Source organism: Pollachius pollachius, assembly GCF_949987615.1.
Source record: "Pollachius pollachius genome assembly, chromosome: 1".
NCBI lineage: Eukaryota > Metazoa > Chordata > Actinopteri > Gadiformes > Gadidae > Pollachius > Pollachius pollachius.
Genome location: NC_136934.1, coordinates 10,879,754 through 10,905,076, shown reverse-complemented (window position 1 = coordinate 10,905,076; position 25,323 = coordinate 10,879,754). Strand labels below are relative to the sequence as shown.

The 25,323-nt window shown below is 45.8% G+C and overlaps 2 protein-coding genes across 2 annotated transcripts in view; both read left to right on the top strand.

Moving 5' to 3' along the window:
• fgf17 (fibroblast growth factor 17) overlaps window positions 1–2,958 on the top strand; it is a gene marked incomplete at both ends in the record, with an annotated part of 2,973 nt that extends 15 nt beyond the window's left edge. Inside the window, 5 exons of the mRNA XM_079746230.1 lie at window positions 1–32; window positions 147–183; window positions 426–603; window positions 1,870–1,976; window positions 2,644–2,958. The exon at window positions 1–32 is cut by the window's left edge and continues 15 nt beyond it. Coding sequence (XP_079602356.1) covers window positions 1–32; window positions 147–183; window positions 426–603; window positions 1,870–1,976; window positions 2,644–2,958 — 669 coding nt within the window. The remainder of the gene's footprint in view (window positions 33–146; window positions 184–425; window positions 604–1,869; window positions 1,977–2,643) is intronic.
• Window positions 2,959–4,727: 1,769 nt separating this feature from the next.
• fkbp15b (FKBP prolyl isomerase family member 15b) lies at window positions 4,728–24,521 on the top strand. Its single transcript, XM_079746656.1, has 29 exons — window positions 4,728–4,926; window positions 6,708–6,811; window positions 8,360–8,438; window positions 8,875–8,944; window positions 9,079–9,153; window positions 9,463–9,561; window positions 9,953–10,102; window positions 10,327–10,395; window positions 10,519–10,662; window positions 10,998–11,146; window positions 11,468–11,516; window positions 11,710–11,826; window positions 12,155–12,239; window positions 14,227–14,318; window positions 14,612–14,711; window positions 15,023–15,132; window positions 15,233–15,331; window positions 15,527–15,621; window positions 15,927–16,029; window positions 17,299–17,470; window positions 18,448–18,584; window positions 18,937–19,092; window positions 19,913–20,065; window positions 20,902–20,991; window positions 21,464–21,574; window positions 21,991–22,098; window positions 22,430–23,322; window positions 23,654–23,792; window positions 24,041–24,521. Exons 1-29 carry the CDS (start codon window positions 4,874–4,876, stop codon window positions 24,119–24,121), a joined length of 3,882 nt encoding a protein of 1,293 aa, XP_079602782.1. The 5' UTR covers window positions 4,728–4,873; the 3' UTR covers window positions 24,122–24,521.
• The last annotated feature ends 802 nt before the right edge of the window (window positions 24,522–25,323 follow it).

The following is a 25,323-nucleotide window of genomic DNA, read 5'->3' as shown; positions in this document are numbered from 1 at the left end:
ATGTATGGAATAAACCAGCGCTGCATTTACATGTAAGACCACCTCGCTTATGCTTTATTTTCATCAGTGGAAGTGTACGGTAAAAAATCAATACATTGGTGATGCATGCTCCTTCATAATTATTTATTTTCTTTCTTATTTTGCAGATCATTTCACTTTTTCGTGTTGTGGTGCCAAGCTCAGGTAAGCAACCAATGTGTGTGTGTTTGTGTGTCTCTGTGTGTAGTAGGCCTACATGTTTTATGTATATTGGAATTGTCATAATCTAGGCTAACCTGAGCAAGATGTTTATTTCGTGTTAAAGAGTAGAATTGATTCCTCTTGCAAATTACACAAAAAATATATTTTTTCTAAAATTTCTGACAAATATCATCAAAGTTTAGATATTTGAAAAATATTTGTTATTTTTCCCTTTTTATAAAAAGGGGGAGAATCACCCGTCTCCTAATTTTAACCAGTATGTGAGGACGCAGGGCGCGGTGACGGACCAGCTCAGCCGCAGACAGGTCAGGGTCTACCAGCTCTACAGTCGCACCAGCGGGAAGCACGTCCAGATTCAGGGCAAGCGGGTCTCCGCCACCGCCGAGGACGGCAACACTTTCGGTAAGCCCCCGAAACCTCCCACCTCTATCTCCATCCTCCCACCTCTCTGCCTTCAATACTCCACCTTTGGAAAACATTTGCTCATGGCTGTGGATTTGAAGCTATCTCTCGTCAGGGGGTCTGGGTGGGTCTGGGTTGGGGTGGGGGGTGGGGGCACGGCTACCTCTACAGGTAGCCGGAGGTCCCACCATCTGCGAGGAGCTGTACTTCAGGGCCTCTATGTTAATATGTCCCTCCGATCCAAACCGAAGGCCTCTTCGTCTGGCTGATGATGGGCTGATTAGCGGGGGTCTTTTGTCCACGGCACAGCACCAATACACATCGGCGCGGGGCGGGCGAGGGGTCTTAATGAAGTGATAACGCACTCACGGTTTCAATGCAGTCCACGTGTGTATTCCACTCGTTTCTCTTCTAACGCCGATCACCGTTACGAGACAGGGCCATCACGTTGAACACCTCGTTATGTTTTAGTTTGCATGGAAATGGACCCCCACCTTAGTTATTTCCTCAAAGCGTTCATTCAAAATGTGTTAGGGCCCAATTAAATCACAATGGGCAACCAAGGACACTGCGTGATCGATCCAGACTGTTAATGATTCGTTGATTGGATTTATCGAGTTGTTTATTGAAACCAAGCGATGTAGCCTAATGATGGACTTTATAAGTCTTTAATGTTACTGTTAATGTTGGAACATTAATGGGAATGATGAAATACTATAAAATAAAAACGAAATCAAAAATAAAGAAATAAGGGAATCATTAAAATGGATTATTGAGGAAATGTAGCCTAATTCTAAATCACACAGAGTAGGAATATCAAACCGACGTTACGCCGATTTTGGATTATACTGCACTTGAATGAACAGAATTAGCGGAGTAAGCCTGCTGACTATTGTTTGGGCATCTTATTGTCAAAATATTTATTTTTTGGGAAGATCTGAGGACACCTCTGTTCTGCTCCACCTCTGAAAAGGTTTGTCTTGCCTGTAGGCCACCATTTACATATTTTGATGAAAACTCAGTTTAAGTTGGTCAGTTAAACAAAGTCTACTATATGCATTTTAAATTACTATAAATTTGAATGACCGAACAGTATAAGCTATATTTGGTTTGAGTTTGTGCGTATGCGTGTGTATGAGAGAGAGAGGGAGATATAGGACATGTGTGTGTCTGTGTTTTAGGGGTGATGTTTTTCATTTTCTGTTGATGAATCATATGGATTTATACTATTGCTTAAACTGTTTCTTGTCTTGGCTCTGTCCGTAGCCCGTCTGTATGTAGAAACGGACACGTTTGGCAGCAGAGTTCGGATCCGAGGAGCAGAAAGCGGTCGCTATCTCTGCATGAACAGGAAGGGGAAACTAGTGGGAAAGGTTTGTCTTCAGTCTCTCTTCTTATTCCTTCTCCAACTCCTTCAGTCGACTCTGCTTTATTTAAGCTTATTTTAACATTCTTTTCTGTAAATATATTGTTCCGATTATTTAGACGAATCACACCATTATTATTAAGTTGCTAGAGCAGTCAAATGTGTTGTTGACGCTTGACCTATTTTTAATTTAGAATAAGGCAACCCTGGTTTACTTTGCTTCCATCTATAGGCCAAACGAGATATATCATCCTTCTGCCCTATAGATCACATCCGCGAAATATATAAATATCAAATCCATAGATACAGTATATATCTCAATATATGTCAGTATATGTGCCTTGAGAGAGAGAGAGAGAATCAGAACTTTGTTATGTTTTGTAAAAGTGTTAGATAATGCAACATATTAATCAAGAGCATTTATTTATAATGAATGAAGATCATTTGAATACCCAATTCTTCTTATGCGATGATTAACCCTTGAACTCTAGCATTTCCCATCTTATCCCAAGTATCTTCACATTAAAAGGTGCTAATAATAATATCCTGCTGTTTGTTGCATATCAAGATAATGGAAGATCATAATGTATTCATCCTGGTTATCCCAGCAGGAACCAGGACAGTAGTAGAATTACAAAGAGATCATCTAATATACTCTTTCTCGCTCTCCTCAGCCCAACGGCCGGGGGATGGACTGTATCTTCACCGAGGTCGTCCTGGAGAACAACTACACGGCCTTCCAGAACGCCCGCTACGACGGCTGCTTCGTGGGCTTCACCCGCAAGGGCCGGCCCCTGAGGGCCTCCCGGACCCGGCAGAACCAGCGCGAGGTCCACTTCATCAAGAGGCTCCACAAGGGCCCCCCGCCCTTCCCCAACACGGATCACAGTAAACACTTTGAGTTCATCCGCTTCCCGCCCATACGGCGAGCCAAGCGGAACCGCAAGTCCCCCCCCACGTCCATTCCCCCGACTTCCTCCTCCTCATGAGCCCGCCTCCTCAAGGGCCGCCCCCGCGATGACCACGGTGGCTGTGGTGATGACTCGGACTGGTGAGGACATCGCCGGGACAGGAGACGATGTGAACTTATTTTTGTATATTATTATTCAGAGAGAGTGAGATAGAGAGAGAGAGAGAGAGAGAGAGAGAGAGAGAGAGAGAGAGAGAGAGAGAGAGAGAGAGAGAGAAACAAAGACACTGCTGAGGCCGGTGAGGCGAAGTCTTGCAGTGACAATCGTGTGTAAATATGGAAGAGAGAGGAAGATGGATGATATTTAATAGACCTGTGTGTGTGTGTGTGTGTGTGTGTGTGTGTGTGTGTGTGTGTGTGTGTGTGTGTGTGTATTTGTGTGTGAGTGTGTACGTGTGTTTTACACTCACTGGCAGTAGTGCCAGCAACGTATATGAGATGAGAGGCCATGGGGGTGAGGGTGTTAATAAACACAGACTGACCACAAACCTGCAGACAAATGAAACGCTGTGTCCCTTCAGATCACAGCTCTGTACAGTGGGGCCAAAATAGATTTCCAAATTAAGAGCCCTCTCCCCTTTTTATAAGGACAACACAAGCTGCCTAGACACGCCAGAATGTCAACAATCACACAACATCCCACAACACACGATACAGACAACATCAAACCAAACAACAAACAAACAAACAAACAAACAAACAAACAAACAAACAAACAAACAGAAATCACCCAAAATGCATCATAATGTAAAGGCATTCAAATCTTATATAAATAGTACAATACATTGTATATTTGGTCCGTTATGTAACACAAATAACATATTTAATTGACCGCATCACATCACAAAAACACAGATCATACAGCAAACCACCATATCATACTGCCATACAACATCCACATACATTTTATTAGAGCCCAGCCTGCAGATCCTGCGTGAGCCCTGCTGGGACAACACACAGCTCACCGCCTTCCACGCAGCCGCCAGACCCCAACACACACATTAAAAACCTCCTTATTAAAAGAGCAGCGACGGACGGAAGGAGCTCCGATGCACTTGGACCAGATAAAACTCACCAGTGGTATTAGCGCCATTTAGGCCTAATGGGTGTTGATATGAAACCCCCATTGGCTGGCCAGTCGATCATAAGAGTTCGTTTGGTTTCCACGGGTAAAGAAATGTATTGACATCTATTTCAGGACTGATGCGAGATGCCTCTTGAAGGAACAATTCGCGGGACGTCATAGTTGACTGAGTGTCGCGCGGGGTTGGCATTCATGCCCTCATCATCGCTAATCCTCTCCCGTCATCGTTTGTCTCATCTGCTGATGTATCGAGGATGTATCCCCCAGTGGTTCATTAAAAGTACAAAACATTGTCTTACGTTGTTATCATGTTCTAATGCATGTTTGTGCAAGTAAACAACACAATATTCCTAATAATAAGCTGCAGTAATATAGGATACGATATGGTTGCATGATCGAAGTTACGGATTTAGTGTTATGTGTACAATCTCCCATTCGGGCCCAAAACATCATCAGCTGATGAGGGAGGAAAAGTCATCCTAGTTGAGAAATAAGAACTCAAATACATCAGTTAACAACTATGTCAAACTATGTCAACATAAAGGCATATATTAAACATCAAATACTCCAGAAAATACCTCCTACCGGTAGATGTGGTTTTGTACGTGTTGCTGGCGGTAGGTTTGCATCACTCTGGCGCCCTCTAGAGGCATGTCTCCGAAATGACGCCCGGTCAGGTGGTCAGTCAGCTGATTCCCCACAACCAGGAAGCTGATTGCACTTTTTTCAGTGTTTGGAAAGAAAAGCCAGGCTATCGTAAACATAAACATACAACTAGACACCCTGCGCTGTTATATCCATTCGTTTTTATGTTTTAATAAATACGAACGAGTATTAACACGCATTTAACATGTTTGGTGGCGCCGACGAAGAGGATGGAGATTTCCTGTCTCCTTCGGGGGGGTAAGTTTTCCACCTCAGACAAAAAACCCTCAGAGCTTGGACATTTCCAAAGTTGATATGGACTTTGGACCAGAACAGGGATTTGTTACGGCGTCCCCAGCTCTTGGTCAATACCACTGATCGATAAAACAACGTATAACGTTACGAACGTTACCTCTGCTACGCTTGCTTCGACTTAAATGATTTGTCACATGTTTCCAACTACCACACACTACGTCAGACACAGTCATAGCCTTAACTTTGCAAGAAACCTTTACTTAGACCTTTACAGTAAAGGTAGGGTAGGCCTACATATAGAAACTTCTTGTCAATATTTAATGTATTCTGATATTGAAGTCCTTGAACGGGTTGATTTGAGAAGCAAACTTTCCGTGGGCCGCCTAGGTGTCATGACCGATTCAGGGCTCCAAACCTTAAGTCACAGATATTGGGCTGACAACTCTTGCCAACAAAGTAAAAAGTCTTCGGTTATGGCTTGACAACGTTATCGGACTGTCACTAGTATTGCATCGCTCTCTCTCTCTCTCTCTCTCTCTCTCTCTCTCTCTCTCTCTCTCTCTTTCTTTCTCTCTCTCTCTCTCTCTCTCTCTCTAACAAATCCCCCTGAATCGAGTTATAGGCCTGGTAAGGGCTGTAGTTGGAGGAGGAGTGTGAGGGCTGCTAGGGTCACATGCTCCTGGTTAGGGAGAGGAGGCAAAGAGAGAGAGGGAAGCCCAGCTTCACTCTGCACTGGTCCGTGTTTTGTGAGAGGAGATACCTCAGCGCCACGCCTGGTTCTCCATGCTGTGTCATGCTGTTCAATCTTCCATCGAGGTGTGACCTCCACTGGAGCACAACAGGCAGGGACGCTCACCCCGCTGTCGGACAGAGGGCGTTCGGCTAGCAAGGTCTTGGATGGAGGGCTCACCCATGCATGCAGACGGGTCTTCCTCACAGTCCACCTCCCCCTCCCCCTCCTCCTCCCAGTTCTTCTCTGTTGGAGACCAAGGCCTGCTTGCGTTCACCATGTCTGTGGTGGGAGACATCGATGACTACTTGTGGAGGGAGTTCCAGGGGTTGGTATTATATGGTCAAGTTATCTTTGACACCGGCTGTTATTTATGCCTGCAGGACTCCATGCGTTTCCTTCATGAGGGTTGTGTGAATAACAGGCATAGCGTTGCCATTTCAATTGTTTTTGGTCTGTGTTACCGACTATTGAATTGGAGGAGGTACGTTGGAAGTAGGGTTTTCTGCAGCACTGGTTTATGAAAGTGGTTATTGTGGTCGACTACTGTTCCATAGCATACTACTGCTGTAGCGACAGCTGTAACTGTTCGACCTCCGTGCAAGATTAGAGGGTGTTAGGAAATGCAGAGGGTTGAAAAACAGGTGATTTGAAATCCAAATTGAGGATTTGAGTGAGCTGCTTTTCACACACGTGTGATTCACTGTTAGCTTGTATGGGACATAATGAATGTTTCTGTGTTATACATATGAATATACCACAATTGGTTCATCCACTTTAGAAGTCTTGCTCGGCTTGCTGTATATCAGGAGGGATTCCTGAACTGACTGAACAGTTAGCAGGACTTGAACCGAACCGACGACCCCAGGAATTGAAGGCGAACGCTCGTACTTGAGACAAATTACCATAGCCATCCAGGTTTGTGGCTGTAGTGTTCTCAAGGCACTTGGAGTGAGGATAACCATGGAGAACACCGGTCACTCAGTGACAGATGGGGTTCTTGAGATGGGAGAGTATGTGCTGAGTTCTTATTGTTGTTGTCTGGGTTCTGCAGGGCCAAGCTGGCCTCCCTGTTCGGACTGGACCAGGCGTCCAGCCAGGGCAATGAGTCCTTCCAGTACACTGCTCCCAAGCAGCCCAAGAAGAACTCTGGAGCAGGTAAACAGCACCACGACTAGACCACCAGAACCACATCCACAACCACTACAACTACACCACCCACAATCACCACCACCACAGCTACAACACCAGAAGCACATCCACAACCACCACCACCACCACCACCACTAGAACCACAACCACCACCACCACCACCACTAGAACCACAACCACCACTACCACAACCACACCATCAGAACTGCCTCCACAACCACCACACCCACAACCATAACAACCACCACATCCAAAACCATTACATCCACAACCTCAACAACCACCACATCCACAGTCTTACTGCATTTAAGGAGCGATAATCAGTATGACGAACACAACCTTTTGGCGTGCGTGAAACATACACTATAAAAAAAAAGACATGCTTACATTCTAAACATTCTTGAATGGAAAATTTGATGTGCTGCTATACTTTTAATAAGACTTAAACTGAAGGCCTAATCAGTGTATGCCAAATTAAAATATTTGTTATTGTTGTTACCCTAACCCTCACATGTTGTGAAGCAGGATCTTGTGATGATGTTTGCATTGCTATATTTCAGTCCACTAAGGGCCCACGAATGTGGAAATAGATTGGGATGAAATCTATGTACACAAATTCACATTCCACAAGCACAGCTTAATCCGGAATGAGGAGCCCATGGCAAGCGAGTCCACCATGAGCAAGAGCACCGTTACATTGTTAGTTATGTCCCCTCATATGACATAGCTCCGATGATGGTGGAGATAAGGACTGAGATCTGAACCTCGGGACCTCATAGTTGGATAAAGCCTAGCCCTACATCGCCAGACGAATTGTAAACTGAAATTAGTGTGGATCTTCTCCATTTATTTTCATGGGGCGCAGACCAAAATACCTCTGGACGCAAGGCCCCACAACCAATCAAAACAACGAAACGGGGGGAGCAGCCCTGAGCACTTTTGTAAACAGACAACATTCTAGCAGCAAAGACATCTTTCTTCTCAACAAAAGCTTTAAGTGCAGTCGTTGGTTCTTCGGGAAGGGAAATATATCATTTATTTAGTTTAATCCTGTCTCGAAAGCGAAGTAAACAGTGTGTTCTACATCAGCTGTCTTTGTTGGGGAACATGCCTCTACCGTGCTCCTCTGCACCATCATTATATTTATCCCGCCTCCCGGTTGTGATTGGTCGGTTTGTCTCCTTTTGTATGGGAGGCGAGCCAGACCTTATCTGCAGAGCAAATGAAACATGAAATTGGTCTACGTCCCGTTATACGTCACTAATGTCAAATGTATGTTTGGAATTCCATATCGCTTCGATATCGGTACAAAACCGAGAAATGGATGAAGAAAAATGTATATTTAAAACTAACCCTTAAATGAAATTCCTCAAAACATGACATTAGAATCCGTATTCACTCGGCGCTGATCCAAGATGAGTCTTTCAGTAGCAGTTGAACCGTAATGATCTCGGATTCAGAGACAATGTGGACCAGAAACGGGACAGTTCCGTTGCTTGTTATGCCGTTGTTAAAAAACCAACTGAACCGGAGCCCCTCCTTCTCCTTCTCCAGGTCTGGCAGGCCAGAAACAGGCTCCACCCCCGGGCGCGCCAGCGGTCCTTCTTGCCACGGCAGTCCAAGCCTTCAGATAGTAAGCCGCCGGACCTTCTAAGAACCCTCCGTTATGTCTGTAGAACATGGATCACGGGTCCAATGTGTAAAATAAAACAGCTGAATGTTATTGGAGAGATGTGAATAAATCTGCAATGATTAATTACAAAGCAGCGTGGATGAAGTTCAGAATAGGAACTCTTATGGTTCTTTAGTTGTAACCGGAATGTGAATCTCATGCATCCTCGTGTTGCAAATTTTAACAAACCGTTCATAACCAGAGAAACCATGTCAATATCCCTTGTATTCCGTTTTCCCCGGAAATATTTTTATATCTCCAGTATTCTCTGTCTTGACCAGTATTAACGGCCATAAATATATGAACTCTATATATATTTGTATGGTCTTTCCCAGTATAAACTACCAGTAAGTAAACAGAGAAACCATATGAATATCCCTTGTAATCTCCTTCCCAGCATAAATGGACAGTACGCAAACCAGGGCAAACTGGGTGCTGCTATCCTGGGTAATCTCTCATCGAAAGAGGTGAGATGTCCACTCAGACTCAGGCCTTTCCGATCCTCAGCCGGTCTTTATTAACATGTTGTAAAGCTCTCTCTCTCTCTCTGTATGGTAAATCTCTCTCGTTCTCTCTCTCTGTATTGAACTATCCCCTGCAGCACAAACTCCTGCTGTACCTGAGCCAGCAGAAGCAGGTGGCCGCAGCCACCATCCATGCAAGTTTCGTCTTTACGGTGAGTTCTGGTGTAAAAATCCAATACATTATCCTACTCCCACGCCAAACCCAGGAACAGTGGTGTGGATTTCAGGGTATCGACTACAATGCAATACACTCAATACATCAACGCAACAATAACATCTCTTTCTCCTTCTTGATCTATCCCTCTTGCATATTTTTTCTTCTTCCTCCTCTATTTCCTACTCCCTACCCTTCTCCATCTATCTCTCTCTCCCTCTCTCTAAATATCTGTATATGGCTCTTTCTCCCTCTCTCCATGTCTTTCTTTCTCTCTCGACTTCTTCCTCCGAATCACTCTTCTCAGGTCCAGCCAAACAACTACTGCACGTTCTATGACGACCAGCGTACCAACTGGTCGCTAATGTTCGATACAGAGAAAATAGCTTCCGACTTCTGCAAGGAGGTACGTTCTCATGGATGACCTACATAGCTAGTTAAAGGACATTATTAGATAGTCTTGAAAGACTTGAAAGATAATAGATACTCATGGATTAATCTCAAAACATAATTTGAGTATGGCTGAAAGCTGCAGGTCTAATAGTTAATTAGAACTCATCCCATTTCAATAACATGCTTCTGTGCTCTTCTATGCAACACAATCTGTAAGATCTGGGTCTTTGGAAAAGGTCGAACACAAACTCAAAACAAGCGTAGAGTCGATGTTTTAATGAAAGCATTTCCATAAATAGAGTCACAAGATTCGACATGCAGCCCAGAAGTCTTTATCCAGAAGAAAGCCAGAAGCTTAATTATTATTATTACCATTTTTATTGGCCATTATGATGTTGCTGTAGGTGTGTCTGGCCAAGGTGAACAGTGCCCCCACCCTGGAGGGGGTGGTGGTGCAGGAGCTGGGCCTGGGGGAGGGGCCTGCGGTGGAGGCAGGAGACTCCCTTGAGGTGGCCTACACCGGCTGGCTGCTTCAGAACCACGTCCTGGGTCAGGTAGGTTCCCACTAGCACCTCCACCCAGAACTGACCCAGTATGTGGAATCTGTAGTGACCGCAGGTTCGATGCTGACCCGCGATCCTGTTGCTACATGTCATTCACGTTCTCTTTCTACTCACGCTCCTGTAATAAACGTTTAAATAAATAAATGCATCTTAACAATTAGATTTTATGATGAAGTAAAATCAGCCAATCACAGTGAGGTGTATCTGTGCCGCAGGTGTTTGACTCCAACGTGAACAAGGACAAGCTGCTGAGGATGAAGCTGGGATCTGGGAAGGTGATCAAGGTGAGTCCCTCACGTTTACCTCAACATCCCGCCATTCACGCTGTTGGCTTATGTTGTTTTTATTTGTTGACGTTAACTGTTTTTCTTTCTTTCTTTTTTCCGCTCTTTGTCTTTCATCCTCAGGGTTGGGAGGAGGGCATGGTGGGGATGAAGAAGAGTGGGCGTCGCCTCATGGTGATCCCGCCCACTTTGGCCTATGGCTCCAAGGGATCGGCTGGTCGCATCCCGGCCGACAGCACACTGGTGTTCGAGGTGGAGCTTCGACGGGTGCGTAAATACGGTCCACTATCGAGCAGTACTCATGTTAACCTGCTAGAAATGTTTATTCATTCTTATTTATGACTATGTTTAATTACTGTGTAATTTATGTTGGTTACCAGCAGGTAAGTACGTTTGAGGTGATTTAGAGCCGGTTGATGTTACGCAACATTCTCCTCATTGTAGAAAAACAAAAATGGAATGATAGCAAAACCCCATTAACATAACTTGCATCGCATGTATTCCGGTAAAGTAACATTTCTTTAGATTTCTAATTGTTTTACCAAAACATGTGTATAAAGAATGGCCATGTGTGTTTGAGCAACGGTTCTCTGGGTCCCCAGGTTAAGCTAGCCAGGGACAGCGGGTCGGACCTGACCAGTGCTGCCCCCTCCCCCGCCCCCTCGCTGACCCCTTCACCGGCCCCCAGTATGGAGAACCTGACCCCCGATAGCCTGGCCCCCACAACCAGCTCCGGCCCAGGGAGACCTGGGTAAGGGGGAGGGCAGACGACAGGCTGAGAGCTAGCGTCCGAGAGCTAACGGCTTACTCTTATGTCCGGGGATTATTTCTGTGTTTTTGGTGTAGTGGAAAGTGTTTTTGTTGTTTGGTTTGAGTAACTGCAGTATGTGTGAGAGGGAACGTGGGTTGGAATTATTTGGGTCTAATGGTGTTTGACACCCTATTATTAACTTACATTACTTAACTTTTCTTACATGTATCTGAATTCGCTGGAAGTGTCTATTCAATTATTAAATAGTAATTAATAGCTAATTTCACACTAAGTATTTTTATTTTTTATTTTTTTATTTAGAGAACCTCCTCTGCGTGCCAAGTCCAACTCCCTCAGTGAACAGCTGGCGGTAAGATTCAATACTTTTATATTTATACATCTATATATATACACACACACACACACACACACACACACACACACACACACACACACACACACACACACACACACACACACACACACACACACACACACTGTATGAATAGTGGCGGTACAAATATTGCTTATTCACCACTTTCTGTTTCTTTTGTGTCTTGCAGAATCCCGACACGGCCAAAGCGAAGCTCATTTCTCGCATGGCCAAAATGGGCCAGCCCATGTTGCCGTTCCTAGCGGGGGGGTCCGGGCAGCCAGAATCCAGCGACTCAGAGCTGGAGGTGAGGAGAGAAAAGCTTCTATTAACAGACCTGCTGGAGTCAGAGGGGAGTGCGATACTGGAGTCGGGCCGACATGAATTGACAAAGACCTTATAATCTGTAGTGTAAATTATTTTTATAAAATGTATATCTTTTTTTTTTGTATGGGATTTTGTGCCTTGTTACGGACATGCTAAGACAGACAAGTGCTCTGAAACAGAGAGAGAGAGGGAGTGATGTGTTAGGCAAGGTTAGTTTATTAACACAGCGCTGTTCTAACACAAGTCCTTTCATAGTGCTTTACATAGGACAATCATGAAGCGACAATCAAATGTCTTCTCCCTTCCAGGACTCCAGTATTTCCAGGGGGAAGGAGAGAGGAGAAGTATCAGCTCCCGTTCAGATCACCTCCAACCCACCCACCGCCACACAAGGTCTGGTCCTCAGGACACACACATGCATGCACACGCACTATGAAAATCACAAACTTTCAAAAAGCTCTTATCAAATGTTCAAATCCATTCATTTTGCCGTGTTCCATAGTTAATAGACTTTAACCTCTTAAACCCGAGCGCCCCCGGGGACGGGGGCAGCTGCGCCAAAGTGTGCTGTAAACAGCTATAAACAGCACCACCATGCTCCAACATGTCCATGGTGCATACCCACGTAACGGGAAGAAGCTCAGCTAAAAGCCCATGATAACCATTTTTACCTAAACAAAACACAATTCTAACACCGAGCAACTAAATGAGCCCGTAGCAAAACACGCAAAACGTGCATGCGCGCATTCTGGCCGCCGCCGACTTCGCTACTTCATGCCACCCACACAAACTATATGTCATATGAAAGCTGAGGCTCCACCGATTCCAATGTTATCACTCCCATCACTCTACGACGTGATGGGAGAAAACTCACTGAAATAGCAGCCAAAGACGAGCAAAATAAATAAACAAATAAAAAACGTTATACAGTGTTATACTTTTGATTGGCGAATGGTGTTTTTTTACATGGATTTGGGTCCCTCGATTTGATTGTCCCTCGACTCTATTGGCTCTGACGGTTCGGTAGAGGGGTCAATCATCCATATTGACCAATGCATACTCAAGATATCTTCCTGCGTTTGACTGGAAGGTCAGCATAATTCGCGCCAGAAGCGCCGAGAACATTCTCAGAGCAGACACTCCGGCTAGATAGAGACATACGCTCCTACAACACGCTTCTTACAATGTTTGCATTCCTAGTTACCTAGTAGTTAGCTAGTTATTTTGTATTTTCTTGCCTTTTTTTTCCATTTGTTATTCTTTTCAAATAAATAATGGCAGGCAGGAGAAAGACCTATACGTTTGCGGAGGCATTTGCTATCATTACTAGCGACAGTGGGGCTACTGTAGTCCCTCTTGAGTCCTCGTCTGACGACAGTGACTTGCTGTTGCCAGAACTGGACACGGATTAATTGTACTGCAGCAAGTGCCAGGGCCCTTTGTGCTTCACTTCCAAAAAGAACTGCTTACAGCAGTGGCATGACAGCCCTTAGTGTATATAGTTAGTTTTAGTTAGTTAGTTATAGTTGTTCAAAGTTGCTGCCAGCGTGTTTATATATATATCTTTATCCCTATAGTGATTGTAGTCTTTAGCTGTGTTTTTACCTTTTTGTTTTTACAGTTTGGTTTTATTATATGTCGTTCTCAAATATATCTGCTCCAGTTGGAGTCAAACTTCATTTCGATTGTATGGTTTTCTTTGACTGGGAAAATGTAAAGAGGTCTGGGTGAATTTTCAAAACAAGTCAAAACTGTTGAATTTGGATGGAATGAATACCTATAGTGATATGTCAGTGAAATAAAATTTGTTTTACAGTCTGGTACCTTAGAAAGGTCAAATGGCACTGATGGTGCCCAAAAGTGCCCAAATGGCACCATTTAGTCCGCCTGGACCTACCTGTACTAAAACCTCTCTAAAATCACTTTATTCACTTTATTTGCATTTATCATGGAACAGGGTACTCATCAGATGTTGTTGTATGTTTCCCTAAAGGTTCTGGGCTACTATCCCATAGTTTCAAGGTGGTATTCACTCTAAATAATGTGTTTTCTCTAGGCGAAAATTGAAAATTGACATTTCTTACTATGCTCTAGCTGAATTTACTCTGACACAGTAACAGCCATATTGATTTTGACATTTCTGCAGCCACCTCACAGGTGTTACCTTCTTTTTGAAACCAACTTTATTCATGTAGCCCTTGTAGTTGTGGAGGCATACTCTATTCATTTTGGGCATGTCATTTCGGGCAGGAGGCCTGTGAAATAGGCCTAGGGCTTAACAGGTTAACCTCTATGGATGATCTCATCACTGAATGCACTGTAACGGTTGTAATCATATGTTTGTGTTTGACGTGTGTGTGTTTATTTTTCCCATCACCAGTGCATCCTCATCCTCACATGGTGCAGCATTCTGCCTTAATGCCCGTCGCCCCGCAGCATGCTGGGATACCAGGCTCAGCTCTCGCCTTCCAGGTACCACCCTCACTCCCTCCCTCTGACTCCCTCCTTCCCTGCCTCACTCGCTGTGTGTGTATTTGTGTGTGTGTGTTGGTAAATATGTGTTCTGTCTTTGATGGTATTGTCAGGGTTTAAGATTTACTCTTATACTCTACATTCTACTCTACCTGACTTTTCTACGGCACTCTGCTGTAAAATATAATTGAACTGTTTGCTTGCCTTACTTTATTCTCTTCTACTTTTACTGTACCATCCAAAAAGCAATTTATTCATACAGTGTTCCTCTGACCTCTTCTTGCCCTGTGAAGCCCTACTCGTACGGTAGCCAAACCGCTGTGGCGTCCGCACAGCTCCAGCCCTTGGGCCCCATGGGTCCCGTGTACCCCGCCCAGAGTGTCTCCTACATGGGTAAGTCCTACCGCCCCGCCCCTCACCCTGGATGGACCAGAATATCGGTACATGCCCCTTTCTAAGTAAATGATGAACAGACAATCGGAATTTAAGTCTTGTTTTATTTACTACTCTTTGCTATTTAATTATTTTGGAGATGCGTGTGTGTGTGTGTGTGTGTGTGTGTGTGTGTGTGTGTGTGTGTGAGAGCTTTGGCCCTGAAACCCTTAACCACTAGATTATCCTAGAGTGCCCAAAGTGCATCCTAGAGTGCCCCACTGCATGCAGAGGATAGAATAATGTTATATTTTTATCTTCACCCTCCCTAGGCTCTGGTGATGTCACTTCCTTCCTGATGACAGAGGCCCGGCAGCACAACACTGAGATCAGATTGGCCGTCGGTAAAGTTGCCGATAAAGTTGACCAGCTGAGCTCAAAGGTTTCAATCAGTTCTTTATTAAAGCACGAACACGTAACATGAACCGGAAATAAACAGTGAACAGAAACTGAGTTTGATGTTAATGTTCTCACTGTGCCAGATGGAGGAGCTCAATCGGCAGGGCGGTTTGTCAACAGGCCTCTCCAACGCCTCAATGGAAACCTCCATGATCATGCACAGCATCCAGAGACTCGTTCAGGTGCCCTGCTGCATCCCTACCTTGTATTCTGTATCCCAACCTAGCATGCATTTAGCATTCTGTCGCATTTTGTAGCACACTGTATTAGCATTCTGTTGCATGCCGCAGCAAACGGTAGCAGTGTGTACCTGCTGGTCGTTCTTTACTGGTCTTTATCGGTCCATGTTTTGTGATGTATGTTTTGTCTTGTTGCAGGAAAACGAGTGTTTGAAGAAGGAGGTGTTTGAGAAGAGCTCCCGCATTGAGGAGCAGAACCGGAAGATCGGGGACCTCATCAACCAGAACCAGAGGTGAGCTGTTGAAAGCATTACACCTTTAGTCCAGATTTTACCGCATTTTTATAGTTGAAGTCAACTCTGTATTTTTTCACCTAACGATGCACCATACAAAACCATATTTAGAGACCAGAGACTTACAGTGAATTCAGGGACATGTCATTCGGGGGCAGCGAGCGGTTAGTGGGCGTCTTGCTCTAGGATGTTTACAGGAAGCCTATGGACACTAGAGATTGAATGGACAAGTGAAAATGCAAAAGTGTCAGACTCTGATTGTGGATGTGTTGGTCAACATGAGGTGTCTGTAACGCTCTGTTTAGACACGTGGAGCAAAGTAACCTTCTGATGGAGCAGAGGAGCGACTCCCTGCAAACCTCCAGCCAACAGAACCACACGCGCCTTCTGGAGGCGGAGAAAGACAAGGTGTGTGCTCATTGGTCCATGGTGACGTCACATGACTTGGCGGTCACAGTGTCCTTGTTCAAGAGATCCAGACGTTGTCTATTGGTATGATGTTTGGAATTGGTATTGAAGAAGACAATATCCCAATTATTATTTACTCTGAGTATTTAGTGATTTAAGACACTAAAACAAATTTCTGTCAATATATTTTTATTAATTTATGTCATTAATGAGCAGATAGGGTTAGGGCATCTTGCTTAATGACCTATAGATAGATTTCTAAACATTGGGGGCTCAAACCAAGTGTCTTTCGGCTGCCATTACAAAAAGAAAAAGTAAGGACATTAATTGAAAGCAAAACATTCAACATTTCACACAGAAGACAAGCAAATTATTGTATTACGTATAGACTTTACCTTCAAGAAGCCAATCAATGCTCTAATATCACTAATTTAGCATCCCCATCATCCGAATGGAATGTCAAACTGTTATACACAGACAATGGTTCAAGCTCACCCCCAGATGAATAGTTGGCCTTCTTCATGATTGCACAACACTATCTGAGTGGCCGGTATTGAAGTATTTCCCAGGAGGAGCAATGGGAGGGTGTTTCTCTGTAACTTTCTAAAGCTCTTCCAACTAAACGTTTAACCTGCTTATGCTTTCTGAACCCTCCCTGGCTGACTACTGTCCGTTGCTAACGGCTCTGTCTTCCCAGCATGCTCTCCTTCAAGACCTAGGTCCTTGCCAGGTGAGACTGGTTTTCTCACTCTATCAACCACTCTCATTCTCTAACTATATCTCTCTCTAGCTCTATCCCCCTCTTGTTTTTATCTCTTATCTCTATATCTTTCTTTCTCTCTCTTGAGCAGTCTTACTTTCTCTCCCTATCTCTATTTCTCTCTTTTTCTCTCAATCCCCCTATTTCCCTTTCCCTATATCTCTACTTCTCTATCTTTCCTGGTTCAACTGCTCACAGGACTTTTAACCCAACTCGCCTTTCTCTTTTTCTCCCTCTTCCTCTCCTTTATCCTTCGCTCATCCCCGCTCATCCTCCTCCCATCCCAGCGCGGTAGCCCTCCCTGAGCCATGTAGCGCTAGCATCACAATTAGCATCAGGCTAGCCTCACTCTAGTACCATCATCACCTTTCTCACAGAGGGGCCAGCGTTGTGTCTCTGTCCTCTCCGTGTCATGTTCAGATGCAGGACTGTTACTGTAAGAGCTGCTCCTTCCCTCCCCCCCTCCCTCCCTCTCTCCCCCTCTCCCCTTCCTGCCCTGCCCCCTACAGGTGCGTCTCACAGATGACCTAGCGTCCTCCGTTACCCGTGCGGCTCAGCTCCAGCTGGACGCAGCCTCCAGCCAGCAGAGGGCGACGGACCTGCAGATCAAACTGTCTGCTGCCCTGCAGGAGGGGGTCAGCCAAGGGGAGCGCATCAGCGCCATGGAGATCCAGCTAGAAGGTTGGATGGCCTGTCACTCTGTCACTCTGTCACTCCGTCACTCTGTCTTTTTGGTTGGCTGGTCGTCTCAGTCTCTCTCGCTTTTTCGTACATCTCTTGTTCTGTCTGTCTGTCTCTCTGTCTTTCTCGCCAACTCTCTGCCTGGCTGACTCTTTTTTTTTGTGTCTGTCTGTCTGTTTTTCTCTCTGTTTGATTGTCGGTCTCTCCGTGTCTTGTTTGGCTGGCTGGTCGCTCATTCTGTTGGTCAAGCATCCCATCAGTTAGGCCATCTATCTACTTGGCTGTCCCTCTATTTGTCCTTGTATATCTCTTGGTCAGCTGTCCATCTCCTTATCTCCAACTATTTTATTTAGATTAAGAGGTTTTCTGAAAACAATTTTTACTTTGATGAGTTGCACGGGGAAGAAAGCTTGTATTGCATTGGTCCACCTAGTTGTTTTGTACCCGTCAGTTTAAGCAGATGATTGTATTACACGATCATGCTGACCTCACTACCTTGTGAGTCTCATCAGGTCACTTATATGTCCTGAAGGCTTTTGGCTGTCCAGTGACACAAAACACAGAGCTATGTGTTTAAAATCACACTCACAAGACCTGCTGAGGTCATCAGACCACGGACTAGTCCAGACACAGTCAGACTGTCTCCTTCAGTCAATGTATTGTTGTCATGTAGCCTACTTACCATATGGGTTAATATGTCATTCTTTTTCGGTGTTATGTCATACTGTTGTGTGCGTATGTGACCTATAGCACTGCAAGTTATTCCATAAATGGCACCCAACATTTATTTTTGTCTGGAAGTTGAACACCATAACCAATCCACTAGCTGTGCAGCTAGCCTAGCTGTAAATCTAAGCTGGCTATGCTTCTAGGATTGCTGTGCTGGTGGACCATTTGTGCTAGTTAGGCTAGGTGTGCTAGAAGGATCAGGACTTAAACATTGTATCATATCTCCATCCCCCCCCCCCCCTCCCCAGAGCTGAAGGAGAGCGTAGCCTCGCTCCAGACTCAGTACCGTGCGGAGAAGCAGAGACGTAAGGATATGGAGCAGGCACTGGGAGAGGTCAAGGAGGAGCTGCAGGATGCTAGGAGTGACAAGGAGAACCTGGAGAAGGTGGGCATCTTCATCGTCATCTTCATCCGCATCCTGGTTCTGTCCTATATTGTAGCATCATATAGAGTAGAATAAAGTACAGCTATCAGCTAGCTATTATTCCCTCGGGTGCAATTGATATTGCATCAAGCATACACATTAAAAACACTCACATAAAAAAAAAGACTGCATGAATATAGAATCATTATGCATAGAACTATATCAATATCTATCATAATGTAGGATAAAGGGGCTTCATACTTAAATTATATGATCATATAGGATCATCGTACATTCTATATCTGCTGTCATATCATAATAGAGGGTACAGGCCCTTAGTCACCATGTCTGTGTGCCCCCTCCCGCTCCTCAGACGCTGGCGGACAGGAAGAGGAAGTGGCAGGCAGAGCGGCTGCGGCGGGACGAGGAGGTGGAGGAGGTGCGGAGGAGCAGCCAGGAGGAGGTGGACGGCCTGAGGGCTCAGCTCCGCAAGGCCAGGAGCAGCCACGACGGAGCGGCCTCAGAACAGGTAGTCAGTCACATGACCTGGTCACATGTCCACCAACACCGTCTCAACTGTACAGTAGAACAGGGACCGACGGCTCTGCTGCACGGTGGAACAGGTAGTCACATGACCACCGGCTCCATCTCACGGTGGGACAGGTAGTCACATGACCACCGGCTCCATCTCACGGTGGGACAGGTAGTCACATGACCAACGGCTCTGCTGCACGGTGGAACAGGTAGTCACATGACCACCGGCTCCATCTCACGGTGGGACAGGTAGTCACATGACCACCGGCTCCATCTCACGGTGGGACAGGTAGTCACATGACCACCGGCTCCATCTCACGGTGGGACAGGTAGTCACATGACCACCGGCTCTGCTGCACGGCGGAACAGGTAGTCACATGACCACCGGCTCCATCTCACGGTGGAACAGGTAGTCACATGACCACCGGCTTCATCTCACGGTGGAACAGGTAGTCACATGACCAGCCCCACCGGCTCCATCTCACGGTGGAACCGTTAGTCACATGACCACCGGCTCCACCGCACGGGGGAACTGGAAGTCACATGACCTCCCACACCGCCCCAACTGCATGGTGGAACTGGTTCATGATGCAGCGACTTCCTTTCTGGATTCGCTCATCTGTTCATGTACTTTTATGGTTGGAAGGTGTGTGTGTACACGTTAAGGAGGCCTGTAGGTTACTTTAGTGTCAAGCCCAGCCTCATTGATCTACAGTGTGTGTGTGTGTGTCTGTGTGTGTGTGAATATATGTGTGTATATGCATAAATATGTATATGTGTGTGTCTATTCATAAATATATGTGTGTGTGTGTCAGCTGTCCCAGCTGCAGGCGGAGCTGGAGGAGGAGTGGCGGGGTAGGAGTGAGAAGGCGGCTGCTGCCAGCAAGGAGCAGCACAGCCGGGAGGTGTCGGAGCTGTCGGAGCAGAGAGAGGCTCTGCAGCAGAGGGTGGGCCAGCTACAGGACAAGGTACTAATCCCAGCAGGGAGGGATTAATGAGCAGCCATTGATAGGTGATTGAACAGTCTCACAACTCAGACCATATCTAAACTAGGATTCTCAGAACAGGGGCGTCTGACTTACTTTCGCTTCGTATTTCTTTTGGCAAATCGTTTAGCTGGAGGCAGTGTCTGCAAGCACGTAATTGGCGGACACAAACTCGGCCGGCGGTAGTAAGATATGAAAAGGCTTTTCAAATAAAAAAATTAAATGTTTTGAAAACACCCCTTAGACTGACCACTTGTAGAAATACACTTATTAAAATGTAGAAATACACTTATTAAAATCCCCTTCCGAAAGCTACGTCAACTCGCTCAAATGACTTTTCTTCTGTAGGATATCTCCGTAACTCAACAGAAACCAATGTGTAACTCCACCCCTTTCAGTTTCTGGTTTCCTGACCAGGCTCTTTGCCGTCTCCCCCCCGAGAAGTTCTGCAATAACATAGTAGGACTGCTAGATACTAGATTAGTGATTGATATGTGATTCGTCAGTTGAGACACAACATTTCTGAGGCGAGGATCGCTGCGTAAATGTAATTATAAATCAGGTTACATCACCAGTTTTACATGTTTGAATATTCTGCTTCCATCTGCCGATGATTTCATTGTGAAATTAAATGTAACTCCCACAGCCCTTACTAACTGGTTGTACAGAACACATTTTACAATTTTTGCACCATACTAACTGCCTGCCTGTCTCTCTCCCTGTCTTACTATCTGCCTGTCCCTTAATATCTGCAATCTGTCTCCCTGCCTGTCTGTCTCCCTATCGACTCGCCCCCTCCCTGTCTGCCGGCTCCCCAGCTAGCATCGTTGAAGCAGGCCAGAGATGCAGAGCAGATGGATTCACAGCATCAGGACAACACCCAGGCTCTGCAGCTCCTGCAGGAGAAGGTAGCAGCTCTTCTCAACACACACCTTTTATCACAAGCCCAAACACTACATCAGCTATCTAGATAGACACACACCTTTTATCACAACCGCCACAACTACATCTAATGTCTACCTATCGAACTAGCTCCTGTTAAAACGTAGTTAAAACAGTTTGCCATTTTGTCCTGCCCTAAAAGGAGGTTGCTTTTAACCTGTGGTCAATTTCCAACTTTGGGCCTTCTCCTGCTCTGTTCAAGCCCTCTTTATAGAGTATGTTTACATGCACCGGGAAACCTGTTAAGGCAGAGTAACCAGGTTATAGTCATGAGCCTACCAATGATCGCATTGACATGGCCTCTTAGGTAACCCGGTTACGGCCCGTTGAAAAAGGGACAGGCGTAGTAAATCCTACCGTAACAGTTGGGGACCAGGACAGGGGTACGGTACAGGTGAATTATGTGACAGTGCTGTGTGTTGTGGTGGTGGGGGTCAGTACGCAGCGTTGGAGCAGCGGTCTGCGGCGGCGAGGGAGACGCTGCAGGGGAGAGTCTCTGAGCTGGAGGGGAAGATGGAGGAGCAGGGTGCGGTGGATACAGCAGGAGAGGTCGGCTCTCTCTCACTCAATCTATCTCTCCGTCCCTCTCTCTCACTTCTCTTTCTCTTTTGTTTTTTCTTTTTTGAGGTAAATCGCATTTTAATGAATGATTCATTCGGTGCACATATGTTCTCCATTATAAAAACACACAGAAGGCTAAAATGTAGCCGGGACTTGGTCAGGCGGACCTAATTCATTCTGCCATTTTAGATGGACCATAATAAGCTTGTTATTGTACAAACAATTTAGATAGACCATAATAAGCTTGTGGTGTCTGGTGTAGGTTTACAGGAACACAGATCCATGCACACATATAGACCGGCACATGCACACACGCAGTCACACAAACACATGTGTAGTATTATCGTTCATCACTGTTATTAAGTGATGAACTGAGGGTTGACCCTGCGTGTGTTGATGTCTAGGTGAAGCGGGTGATGAACGGGGTCTTCCAGTCCTTGAGGGGTCAGTTCCAGGTGGAGCAGTCCTACTCCGGCCAGGTCGTACTGGGCCTCATCGTTTCCACCATCAAGGTACCACGCTCTTAGATCACTCTTTACAGAGTTTAAACAGTCTTCACACGGATACAACTCAACACAGATTCCAAGTGAGCGTTAATTGGAATCTATAATATCATTATGTTTTTGTTTTTACTTTGGATTTTTGTACCTGTGTTAAAATATCGGCCAGCAAATTGTTAATGGGTTCGATCCCCAATGTCGGCTGCCTAACCTGTAGGCATCCTTGAGCAAGACGTCCTCGCCCCTACCTGCTCTTTATTGGCCTGTATCTGAAAGAAAATCCCAGTAATCTCCTGAATGATTGAACAGTAAAATGTATATTGCTGTGTGATGCCGTTTCTAGAACGTGACTCTCCAGCTCCTCAGCGGCTCGGACAAACAGACAGTTAAACGTGAACCGCAGGAAGAGGAAGACGAGGAGGAGGAGGAGGAAGAAGAAGAGGAGGAAGAGGAGACGATCGAGGACAATGAACGTGATGTAAGGCCGAGAGACGCCTCTCCGCTGGTCAACGGCGAGAAAGAAACGGAGGACGCAGAAGAAGGGCAGGCGCAGGTGGTGCAGAACGGAATTGCAGGAACGCAAGCAAAGGAGGAGTCAGTAGGGTCAGTGGAGGTGGTCGTCGCCGTGGAGACGGAATTCGCTCTGAGCCCGGCGACGTTTGTGGGGGAAGAGGAGGAGAAGCCGCGGGGGCCGTCTGAGGTGGAGCCGACGGCCTCTGAGGTGGTGCCGGGTGCGTCTGAGGTGGGGCCTCCGGGGGCGTCTGAGGTGGGGCCTCCGGGGGCGTCTGAGGTGGGGCCTCCGGGTGCGTCTGAGGTGGGGCCTCCGGGGGCGTCTGAGGTGGGGCCCAAGGCGTCTGAGGTGGGGCCCAAGGCGTCTGATGTGGAGCCGACAGCGGACCCTTTGACCAGCGCCCCTGCAGACAGACAGGATGTGATGACGACCCAGGGGGAACCGGAGCGAGGACGCTCAACAACCGACGCTGACCTGGATCCAAGCGCCTCCTCCCAGCATACGGAGGAGCCCACCGGCTCTTCAGAGACTGAAGGGAGCTCCGGGGGTCCCGGGATCAACCCGCTAGGGAGCGAGGTCATCGCACCCGCCCCCCTGCTGGGAGGAGGCGGCGCCAGCATAGACACAGAGGAGCCCCTGGGTGCCGTCACCGTGACAATCGAGCAACGGACCGGCCCTCCCAAGCACCCCCCACCCCCGCCCAATTCCCAGCGGGACAGCACGAGGTAGGACTTTGAGTTCATCTTTTGTCTTCTCAGTCCCCCTCCCCCTTACAATGCATGCTTATCTTGCAATAATTAAGGCTCACATAATTTTACGCTATCCATCCCTCCCTTATACATTTATACATGTGTGTGTATATATATGTCAATGTATGTATATCATGTATATATATCTTATTTATAGATAATCTCATACCTCTGTCTCATTGGTCACTCTCACCCTTCCCTCACCCCTCCTTCCCTCTCATTGGTTCTCCACCCCTCCCCTCTCAACCGTGCGCCCAAACCCACGCGTGTCACACACATGCACACCGCTGCACCTCCACCGCCTCAGTCTGTCTACCGGTCTCGGTGAGGAGCAGGAAGAGAAGGAGGAGGAAGATGAAGAGGAGTTTTTCCAGAGCACACTAACGGCCAAACCATCGCAGCCACCACCCCACCATCTGGAGGAGGAGGAAGAGGAGGAGGAGATGGTAAGGGAACGATCTGGAGAGCTCTGTAGATCTCTCAGATTACACACAGCACCTACCCCCCCCCGCTACTAACTTGTGTTTTGTTATGTGTAAAAGTTGCAATGTATTGTTGTTGAGCACCATAGCTTTTTTTTGTCATATTTATTATTTTACTTTCTTAGAATTGTGTTTTGCATTTCACTTTGTGAATTATTGTGTGTGTTCTTGGGGGCCCCTGTGTCATGGTTTCTTCCACCGTGTAACCTCAGAGTCTGAAGGGCCGGCCGCCCCCCACGCCGTTGTTTGGCGAGGACGACGATGACGCAGACGACCTGGACTGGCTGAGTTGAGGCCGTGTCCAGCAGAGGATCATCATGTTTTTTTTAATTTGAACGTTTTGATTTTTAAATGTTCCTGCGTGTGAGAGGAGTATCTCTTCAGGACAAAAGAACAGTGCCTCGGGATGGAGGATGAGTGGAGTGAACTGGAAATGAACAAGCGTCAGTGGTTCTCTAACTGACATTTCTGTTGATTGTGTCGAGTCTTTGAATGTCTTTAATTTTTGTGTTATTTTTTATTTCATAATTATACTGTAGCTGACCACAATGATTCAGAGGCCTCTTCAGTCAGTGAGATCTGAATGAAATGTTTCATTTTCTGCTTTGTGACTTCTAATCTACTTTTTAGCTGTCCGTTTTAATTATTCGTCATCAAAATCCCAATCTCTGAAATAAATTACATTGAACCTGAGACATCTGTTGGTGTTTTTGTGGTGTGGGTTACATACATGAGAACATTACTGTGTACATTTGGTCAGGCTACATTTTCACCATGAAACACCTTAATGAAACAAAGGAATTTAATGTAATCACCTTTTTATATTTTCTATCATATTTATGAAATATATTTAACATTTTGATTAAGGAATGTATTGAAATGTCCGTGTATTGCTGAACATCACCTTAAACAAATGTATACAATTTTAACAGCAGGGGGCGATAAAAGCCGTCCCAAAGTGTGCATGTTGCCTAGCAACGACTGTTGAAACCCTTTGTTTGAATCACCTCAAATTGAAGTCAGCCAGCCCAGAGCAGATTTATTTAGCTAAAGGTTAGTTAAACATCGCAGCGAACAGTTGGCCCTCAACTTTAACATGACATTTAAGGTAGGTGTCGCCACTAAATGCGCTGTACAATGCTAAGTTACGACCCATCTTTTGTAGGCTACTTCTAGTTGTAGCAATATCATCCCACTGCAGACACAAATGGGCGTTCTCCTGTGGTGGGGAGACACCCTGACAGCCGTCAGGATGTCGGATACGCAATGCAATTCGCCGACCAATCGATCTTATATGTTGACTGCAAACCATGAAAATAGGGTTGTAAATAAACTTCCAAAGCTTTTCAAATCTTATTTGGTGTTTTATTGGTCTTTAATGTGCAAAGTACACAATGCTGCCTAAAAAGTAGGCCTAAATAAGGTGCAAAATCCAACCGGAGAAGTGATTCCGGTAATGATTTCGTTAGAGATATATTAGATAGATGGATGGATG